Genomic DNA, 10895 nt, shown 5'->3' with positions numbered 1-10895 from the left:
TCTTCCGATAAAAGTGAAATAGGACAAATGATCTTCATTACAGAGGCCTGAATTGGGATTGATCTGAAGTGTGTAGTTGTCCCTTTTTAGGGAGGGAGAGAGAGAAAAAGAAAGGTGGTAAATAAATGCAATAAATAAGAAATGCAAGAATTTGAATTTTCCGTTGCTGCCTGTCATTAAGCTTTTACAGTATGCCTGCAAACATCCTGTACCTGACAGATAAGGCAGAAAAGCTAGACAACAGGGCTTATTTATTTAGCCCTTTTCCGTGACCAAGGACAGAGGTCTACTAGAGCTGGTGGATATGCCCTGTTATGTTAAACCGTGAGAAACTGGATATCTGACTACTGTTGATCGACAAAAATCTCAATTCATACGGTTCAGCCAAGTATTTTGGGAAGCTGAGAAGCCCCACATACGAAAGGGGCTGGACATGGATTCCCAGCTATGTGTGAGTGCAACAGGTTGTCTCTGTGAGAAAGGGGGTTAACTCCTTGAGAAGCTTTTGGTTTGGGGATTAAAATTTTTCCCAGCGGTCCAACCCCTGATCCATCTGACCAGCATTCTGCCCTGAAAGGCCTGGAGGCCACTGGTAGCAACATACGGCTGTCCCAACAGTGCAAACCTCGAGATGTTCACGTGCACCTCATCGTCCTTCTTTGGTCTCACAATCAGGAGGATCGGTGGTTTGCAAAATGGGCTCCGGGGCCAGATTCTTCTGGGGGCAGCTTTGGGAATGTGGGTAAGAGGTGCAGATCTCGCCTCTGGATCCTCCCCTCCACTTCAATGGCTTTTATCAATTTTACAAAATGGGAAATTCTTGGCTGGAGCATCGGAGAAAAACACTGAGGCTGCCTTCCAAAAGAGCTCCCAGGAGACCGGCACCAGGGGGAAGACACGGGAGAACCTTTGTCCCTGCAGAGCACAGGTCGCTTTTCAAGGTCAACTGTTTTACTGGGGGCTCGGGTCCTGCCTAAGCCTTTGGAGAAGCCACAGCCTGGAGGAGGAAAGGGTGGCCTTGCAAGTAGCCAATGTTTGATTCCCGAGAAAGCAATGGACTCTGCCTCGGTCTGCATGCCTGGCAGTGATGAAATGCTAATGCAAGGCGGGTGGCGGGGGGTATGGGCCTTCCCTCACAGGCCCAGGGCATGGTCCTTTGGATCCTAAAGGACGGGTCCTCAGTTTGCCTTTAAGTAATTTGACTTCAGAAACTATTCTTGTTCATAAGACAACAACCTTCTGAATTCTGATAGTGACAAATTCTCCTGAATTAACATAACGTTATGAATGAAAATTGCCTTGTTCCTTACCGTTAAGTACCCAACACATTTTCAATCTCAATTACATGAACACAACAGACAAGAGAAGAATTATTTTTAGGTGTTCACAGAGTACGTTGGTTCACCATGTGGAGTCAGACCTGTTCTAGACTTATAAGGGCTGGCGGGCAGGGGCTGAAATCAGCAGTCTTAATTCACCTCTGAGTGAGCTGCTTATTCTTTCATTAAGTTTAAATTCATGAAGAATAAAACTGCTTCAGTGCGGACACCTTCTGAATGCACTCCAGACACTTACGTTGCAGAGTACTCGAACAGACCGTAATAGGGGTTGAACATCTCTTTGGACAGTAAGAAGAACCATTCTCTGGCCACGCCCCCATAGTCCAGACCTTTTTCTGATTCAAATTCAATCCACAGCCTAGCTTTCAGGACATCTGGTCTTTTCACAGACATGATTCTCCGATAGGACTCTTCAAATATGTTATTTCTGTGAAGTTTCATTTCAAACCTATTTGGAATATCAGCCTAAAAACAAGAGAAAAAAAACCCCACACACCATCAGACAGTAAATATACGCCTTACTTCCTAACAGAAAAAAAACAAAACAAAAACAAAGAGCAGAAATGATGGCAGCCTTCAAATAAACAAGCAATGATGAATGGTTCCAACAGAAACTCTCTCCTTTCTAGATTGTTCTTCACACAGACAGAAAGCCTATGTCAGGAGGAGACACACAGCATCCACCAGCAGGTGTCAGACTGAGCCAGCAACACGCGCCACAGAAGAAACTATGCTGAGTGAAGACAGTCATCCTCTCTCCCTTTTATAAGCAACTGTGGGGCACTTATCCGCCCACTGGCAACTGAAATATGGTGAACTCTGTACACTGTTTTAGACAAAGAAAGGGACTGTAGTCCAGGGGATTAAAACCCATAGACAATCCCCACCTGGCGAGGCTGGGACGACCCTCAGCCCTGGTAGGGACTCCAGCTGGTAGCCGTGACCATGATGCCTACAAGCTAGTTCTGGGGAGTGGGACCCTGATTATCACGGCCAAGTTGTGGGAAAGCATCCCAAAGGCAACAGTTAATAAACGTGAAAATAAAAAAGCACTTGATTGAAGTTGTGAATAACTGCTTCCTGGAAAAACAGGTCCAGGGTCAGCTTTGCCAGGATGATGGATCTACAGAGTCAGTTTCCAGGCAGAAGGTACCACGGTGCAAGTGCCACAAAGTGAGACAGCGTGATATCTACAGTCATCACATCACTGGAGGAAATGCAGGCGACTCACAAAGAAACACTGGAATTCCACAGGTTCAAATTTGAGTCATTTCAGAAGGAGTTACACAGGAGCTCCTTGAGTCAGGATGTTAGAAGAGAGAACAGAACCCCTAAGAGGGAGCTCCCCGAGGCAGAGGCTGTGTTTCAAGTGTCTCTGCATCCCCAGTGCCTCATCCATAGCAGAGGCCAGGAAAATGAGGCATCAGCTGAGGGAGTGGAGCGGGGTGGGGGAGATGGGGAAGGAACACAGGCAAATGGGGGTGATCTGAGCTGCAGCTTTCCCCAATGAGGAAGCCAAGAAATGGTGATGGGAACAAAAACACCCCCAAAACAGTGAAGGCACAAACTTAGGAGAAAACTGGTAATATTTACACCAGAGAGGTGAAATCAGAAAGTAAAACAGAAGACACAGTATTAAAGTATCCGGGGAGACATGTCAGTAGAAAATATAATACTGTATTGTAAAACACTGCCTGTAAAAAGCCTTACAGGGTTTCTCAGTTTTGTCAGAATCTTAACGGGTTTCCTAGTAAGAATTTTAATCCGAAAATTACACTTGGTCTTAATATGTCAAATATTATAAATTATATTTTTGTTGTACATATCATCATTAAAACGGTATTTCTGAATGTAAAGGGACTTGAACATTTTTCGAATTAGGATCTAGGTTTTATTAAATAGGATAGCCATAATTGATTGCATAGGCTTCTCCACATTTTTTCACTTGTTCCTGAATTATTTTATACCTCATAAAAATCATTTCTATTTTTTAATGTATTACATAAGAAATTACCTTCAGGTGATTTGATATGTAATACTAAGTTAATCTTCACTTACCATGTCTGTTAAAAAGAAAATTCAGATGAAGATCCAGGTGGATCAAAGTGCAGTGAGAAAAGGAAGGTCATATTTTTAGTATACACATAAGAGTAAGAAACGAGTTGTTCTCAGTGAAGTAATTTGGGTAACTTACAAATGACTAAAACAGCATTTTTGGAAGATATGTACTCACAGGTTTCTTTAATTTCTTCCTAAAGTAATCGTATTTCTGCTTAAATTCTCTGGAGTAAGGAACAGCCTGGAAGACAAATGTATAAATATAGATAATATGAACATGTTTGAAATTTTATGTATACTAAGCCAACATTCAGAAAATTTCATGAATCATGAACCTTAAAATCATCACTCTCCATATAACCACTGAAATTTACATAATGTCTACGTAGCACATGCGAACGTTCTAGAAATGATTAAGGTTAATCAGCACCGAATAGGGCTTTCACCCCGGAAAACAACAATACAGATATTCAAGAAATCATTTAGAGGTATTATACATAAACTGAATAGACTTTCCATGTGACTTCTGTCTGAATATGCATCAGGGTACACTGTAATCTTTTTATAGGTTGTAGTTTAGGTAAGTTATTGGCCATCATACTTTAACACACAACTCCAAATGACCTACACTGTCGTTCAGAAAAGACTAATTGTGCTTTAAAAATCTTTGGGAAACGAATAGCCAAAGCAATCTTGAGAAAGAGAAATGGAGCTGGAGGAATCAGGCTCCTACACTTCAGACTATGCTACAAAGCTACAGTAATCAAGGCAGTATGGTCCTGGCACAAAAACAGAAATATAGATCAATGGAACAGGCTAGAAAGCCCAGAGATAAACCCACGCACATATGGTCACCTTATTTTTGATAAAGGAGGCAAGAATATACAATGGAGAAAAGACAGCCTTTTCAATAAGTGGCGCTGGGAAAACTGGACAGCTACATGTAAAAGAATGAAATTGGAACACTCCCTAACACCATACACAAAAATAAACTCAAAATGGATTAAAGACCTAAATGTAAGGCCAGACACTCTAAAACTCTTAGAGGAAAACATAGGCAGAATACTGTATGACATAAATCACAGCAAGATCCTTTTTGACCTACCTCCTAGAGAAATGGAAATAAAAACAAAAATAAACAAATGGGACCTAATGAAACTTAGAAGCTTTTGCACAGCAAAGGAAACCATAAATAAAATGAAAAGACAACCCTCAGAATGCGAGAAAACATTTGCAAATGAAGCAACTGACAAAGGATTAATCTCCAAAATTTACAAGCAGCTTATGCAGCTCAATATCAAAAAAACAACCCAATCCAAAAATAGGCAGAAGACCTAACTAGACATTTCTCCACAGAAGATATACAGATTGCCAACAAACACATGAAAGGATGCTCAACATCACTAGTCACTAGAGAAATGCAAATCAAAACTGCAATGAGGTATCACCTCACACCAGTCAGAATGGCCATCACCAAAATATCTACAAACAGTAAATGCTGGAGAGGGTGTGGAGAAAAGGGAACCCTCTTGCACTGTTGGTGGGAATGTAAATTGATACAGCCACTATGGAGAACAGTATGGAGGTTCCTTAAAAAACTACAAATAGAACTACCATACGACCCAGCAATCCCACTACTGGGCATATACCCCGAGAAAACCGTAATTCAAAAAGACACATGCACCCCAATGTTCACTGCAGTACTATTTACAATAGCCAGGACACGGAAGCAACCTAAGTGTCCATCGACAGATGAATGGATAAAGAAGATGTGGCACATATATACAATGGAATATTACTCAGCCATAAAAAGAAATGAAATTGAGTTATTTGTAGTGAGGTGGATGGACCTAGAGTCTGTCATACAGAGTGAAGTAAGTCAGAAAAAGAAAAAATACCATATGCTAACACATATATACGGAATCTAAAAAAAAAATCAAAATTGGTTCTGATGAACATACAGGCAGGACAGGAATAAGGACGCAGACATAGAGAATGGACTTGAGGACACGGGGAGGGGGAAGGGTAAACTGGGACAAAGTGAGAGAGTGGCATGGACATATATACACTACCAAATGTAAAACAGATAGCTAGTGTTTTACTAGCTATCTAGTAAAGCAGCCACATAGCACAGGGAGATCAGCTCAGCTCGGTGCTTTGTGACCACCTAGAGGGGTGGGATAGGGAGGGTGGGAGGGAGGCACAAGAGGGAGGGGATATGGGGATATGTGTATACATATAGCTGATTCACTTTGTTACACAGCAGAAACTAACACAACATTATAAAGAAATTATACTCCAATAAATATGTTAAAAAAAATCTTTGGGAGAAAAGTAACAAGCAGAAAGGCAAGCGAACTGATACACTTGTCAAGGAAAAAAACTGGGTAGACAGCATGCTGGAAAAGTCATTTTAGGAGTTGACTATTTAGAGGTCGTGGGCAAGGATTTCTTTAAATCTGGAATGTCGTATCTATGGAGCAGAGTGATGATACCACAGGAGTGAGCTCAGTAACTGAGCTGACATTATTCATAAGTTCTGGAATCTCTTCAGGCAAAGTAATTAATTTTTATATAGGCATTTAAATATTCGGTACTTGCTATCATGTCAAGTAGCTTACAGTATCCGAGAGTCAGAGCTGTGACTTCAGGTAATGGAAAAGGCTTACAATTTTTTTTATGAAGCAGAAAGGATTGCTTTTGCACACACGTGGATATAACTGTGACAGCCTCACAGTCAGAACAACTCATTGCTTTTTAGCGCATAGTGTGAATTTGGGCAAGAATACTTCTGCTGATATCATTTTGTGCTACATTAATAAAATATACTGATCCTTTGCAAAGTGTCTCCAGACTCTAAACCTTACACCTTCACCATGCTTACTCCTGACAGGAAAGAGGAGAAGTGAAGAACAAAAGCTTCCTCCCTTCATACTGTTTTAAGACATGGTCATACAAATAATAACTAAGCCAAAACAAAAACATGTTACTACTCTCATAGAAAACAATGATCATGTCAGTATTTTGCTTTGTAATTCAAGAGCAAAAGACAACATATTTATGTATCTTAAGAACATTCTAAAGACAATTTATACTACCTATGGTCTGTTCTTAGTTTTTAATTTTTAAGCCAGTCTTCATGTGCCTCTTCACTGAACATTAGATTTGACTACATATCGTATTTATTTTGGGCAGTGTTTAGTCTGATGAAACACTGTAAGAATTCTGATTCCAGAAAAGGTAGACATTTTATCACTATCTGGACAACCACCAACCTAAGGAAAAGGATACAATGGTCTGACATAAGCCAATAAAGGCATTATCATGCTTTTTGCTCTAGCTTTTTTAGAAGCTATTGTGAGCAATGGGCAATAAGAAATAAATGAATACATAGTGGTAAATGCTAGGTGGGAAAATGATAGAGTTCCTCAGTGGTTGTTCTACATGAGATGGCTGGGGAAGGCAGCTCTGAGAAAGGGAAATCTGAACAGAAACCAGAATGACAGGAGGGAACAAACCATGACAGGAACAGTGAGTTCTCAAAAGAGGAAAAGTATTTGATGTTCTTAGCTATGATTAACTGTAATAGAAGAAAATTAAGCTGAAAAAAAAAAAAAGATTTCCTTTTATTATCTCATGCCAGCTTCAGAAGACATGACTTCCAAGGCAGACTCTACTGCCAGCTAGCTCTGTGATATAACCTCTCCACTCCGGAATTCCTTCACAGTTAAGCAGAAAGACTTGACTAGTCAAATTTTAAGGCTCTTCCCTTTCCAAAAATCTGTGATTCCCGGCAATTACCTTTTGTTTTTGTTTCCCTGCATGAAAACGTTGAAAAAAGGGTTAAACATTCATCACTGTGAATGCAAGTTCAACTGTCTTAAATGACAAGTTTCCCAAGGAATATATTTCAAAGTGTTGCCCCCCGCCCATGGTATCTCTGCCCTTGTCCGGCTTGTAACCTGGTAGGTGCTGACTAGATGTCGGTGGAAATCAGTACTGAGATATTTCTGGTCTTTCTTCTTCTGGGGAATGATGCATGTAAGTTGAGAAATACCCCTCCTCCTCCAATACTCATCTTTTCTCTCTAGGGGTCATTCTTATGATGGCCTAAGAAGAGTAGGTTTTATATTCTTCTCCTGAAAAGATTCCAACAACATACCAGGATAAAGACATCCATACGTTACAGCCTCTGAAGAGAATTACATTTCTGCATTGGACAGGTCAAATTATTTATTTTCTCTCGATAATCTGGCATCTTCTTTTCTTACATGCAATATAATGTGTAAAATAAGCCTATTTAAAGAATTAACATATCTGTTGATTAAAGTTGCTCTCTATTAAATATGCTTCCTTTTTTGAACAAAGTGAAAACCTGACATTATGTAAGTGGGGTCTAAAGGTTTTCATGTCATTATTGTCCATTACGGACACTGGAGCTCCTTGCAGAGAAGGGCTTAGGCCTGACACGGAGACGTTGGTAAAGCCAGCACATCTGGGGCTCTGGCCTGGATTCTGACATGTGCTCAAACTTTTGGCAATTAGCTTTCTGAGCCGCTGACAAATTGGGAATCCCAACTTCTTCCCTACCATACTGAGAGGATTGCTGTGAGTTTCAAAGCAGTTGATTGTAAAGTTCTTGAATAAGTACGAAGCGTTACACAAGCATGAGATAGTGTTCTTAAGAGTAGCAACTACAAATAGCACTTCATGCTTCTAATGCTTTTAATGGTGATGCTTGTCATACAGAGAACATACTGACTCACAGTAATGCCACAGAAGGGTCCCCTCTCCCCTAATATGTAGGTATTTTTAAAACTTGGGAAAGGAGAAACTCTAAGTACCAGATATGCAGAAAGACAAAATTAAAGAAGTGTGCTTTGGACCTAGACTTGGGGCTTGGGCTTGGGTTTTTAATCCTCACATGGGGACACAGAGCACGGCCTACAGTCTGTATGACCAGGGGAGTCAGACAGAGTTCCCTGCTTAAGACCTACATCTGAACAGGGTTCAAGAAAATTCTACCCACAGGCCTGGGAGAGTTGCAAGGAAGCTTCCCTTCTATCCAGGACTGTAACTGGAAGAAAAACAAACAAAAAACCCCAGACCTCTAATAAATTCAGACTCCCAAGCCTACACCAAAGTAGGTAGGAGGTCCATAGTTATAGTAACTAAGGGGGCATAAACCCAAGCTAAGAAGTTAACAGTGAATACAAGTCAGGATGTATAAAAGCCCCATAAAGAAAAAAAATGAAGATGGGCACACACACACTTAAACACACAAAATTATAAACTGAACTAGGCAATCAACTACCACCGAGGAGAGTCTACAGACATAACAAGTGGGAGATTTAATGCCCCTAGAAAAAGAGATAATAAAATAATCTAGAAGAGGCACTGGAACAAATATTTTAAGAATGATTAAAAAGCTGTTAAGTACGAATAGAAAAATAAATAAAAGGGAAGAACAGGACCAAACAACAATAACTAAAAAGACCAAGCAAATTGAAAAAGACCAAATAGAACTTTGAGCAATTAAATCCAGTCACTGAAATAACAGACACAATGAACTGATAGATTATAAAAAGCTTAAAAGATAATTAACTGGAAGAGCTGAGCCCACAATACAGCAATGAGAAAGATCAGAAAGCTAAAAGATAAGGGAGACAGAATGTAAAATTGAATCAAATACCCAATAGGAATTACTGATGCAGATAATAAAAATGGGAAAGGTACAGTATGTGAACAAATAACTGCAGGGAATTTTCCTGAATAAAGGAGACACCATCCCCATATGGAAGAGTCACAATGAATCCAGAGCAGAATAAATAAAAAGAAATCCACACTTAGATTCATGATAGTAAAACTGTAGAAAATCAAAGACATGGAGAAAAATTCAAAATCACCGGAGAAGAGAGATTTACTCACCAAAAAAATGACAATTAGAGTGACAACGAACTTCTCATCATCAGTTATGGAGGCCGGAAGAGACAAAAAAAAAAAATCTCCGAAGTACTGAAGGAAAGAAATTGTTGACTAAGGATTCTATAATCAGCTAAACTATCATTTAACAGAGAGGTAGGTAAGCCCCCTCTCTCTCAGACCCTCACTGAAATTGCCGCCAGAGAAGAGGTTCTCAAACTTGAGTCAGCATCAGAATGCCTGGGAGGGTATGTTAACTGCGTTGGGAGCCCCAAATTTACATTTCTAGTAAGTTTCTGAATGATGCTGTTGATCTATAGGCCACACTTTGAGAACCATGAACTAGAGATTAAACTTTATTAAGGAGAAAACTTAACCTGGAAAAAAGTAGATGCAAGAACCAGTGGTGGGGACGTGGAAGCAGCCGAAGTGTCCATCGACAGATGAATGGATAAAGAAGATGTGGCACATATATACAATGGAATATCACTCAGCCATGAAAAGAAACGAAATTGCGTTATTTGTAGTGAGGTGATGGACCTAGAGACTGGTCAGAAAAACAAATACTGTATGCTAACACATATATATGGAATCTAAGAAAAAAATGGGTTCTGTAGAACCTAGGGGCAGGACAGGAATAAAGATGCAGACGTAGAGAATGGACTTGAGGACACGGGGAGGGAGAAGGGTTATTTGGGATGAAGTGAGAGAGTGGCATGGACATATATACACTACCAAATGTAAAACAGATAGCTAGTGGGAAGCAGCCACACAGTACAGGGAGATCAGCTCAGTGCTTTGTGACCACCTAGAGGGGTGTGATAGGGAGGGTGGGAGGGAGACAGAAGAGGGAGGAGATATGGGGATATATGTATATGTATATGTACAGCTGATTCACTCTGTTATACAGCAGAAACTAACACACCATTGCAAAGCAATTACACTCCAATAAAGATGTTAGAAAAAAAAGAACAATGGTGGGCAAAGGAATTTGTTTACATATAAGTAAATTAAACAAGCATTGACTGTTGAAAAAAAGAGAAAATATTAATGATTATTTGGCAAGTTTAAAGACAAGGTAGTTTTAAAATTCCACTGAACAATGGAAAGTAGGAGTGGGAAGAACAGCACTGAAGTTCCCCAAAGTCGTATATTATCCAGGAAAAGAGTAGAGTGATTAATTTTGACAAAGGTCAAGTATATTGGTTAAAAATTTTAATGTGAGCACCAAAAGAACAGAAATAGAAAATACAATGTCCAAGCAAGTATAGCAAATGAAAGAAAATAAAGAGTACTCTATCAGTCCAACAGAAAGCAAGAAAAAAGAAAAAACAGAGATAGTTAAAGGACAGAAAAGATATACTAGGCAAATACTAGTGAAGAGAAAGTGAACATAATGACTGACAAAGCCACAGTCACCATGGGAGATTCTGACACAGCTGACTCGGTTAGATAAAGAAAAGCCAGGAAAAATGTTGTCATGGAAATGGAAAATTTGAACACCATAGGCCTGATGTAACAGACATATATAAAGAACTCTATACCCAGCAAAGACAGAATACACATTCTTTTCAA

The 10895-nt window shown here is 39.8% G+C and overlaps 1 protein-coding gene across 3 annotated transcripts in view; it reads right to left on the bottom strand.

The window, feature by feature from the left end:
- The window catches only part of NEDD4L (NEDD4 like E3 ubiquitin protein ligase), a 231842-nt gene that overhangs the window by 27789 nt on the left and 193158 nt on the right, over positions 1-10895 (bottom strand). For all 3 annotated transcript variants that reach the window (XM_007450107.1, XM_007450108.1, XM_007450109.1), the window contains 3 exons: positions 3574-3639; positions 1576-1805; positions 8-82 (listed from right to left, as the gene is read on the bottom strand). In XM_007450107.1, the coding sequence (XP_007450169.1) occupies positions 8-82; positions 1576-1805; positions 3574-3639 (371 nt within the window). The remainder of the gene's footprint in view (positions 1-7; positions 83-1575; positions 1806-3573; positions 3640-10895) is intronic.

Source organism: Lipotes vexillifer, unplaced genomic scaffold, assembly GCF_000442215.2.
Source record: "Lipotes vexillifer unplaced genomic scaffold, Lipotes_vexillifer_v1.1 scaffold79, whole genome shotgun sequence".
Classification (NCBI taxonomy): Eukaryota; Metazoa; Chordata; class Mammalia; order Artiodactyla; family Lipotidae; genus Lipotes; species Lipotes vexillifer.
This window is presented reverse-complemented; position numbering and strand designations above follow the sequence as displayed.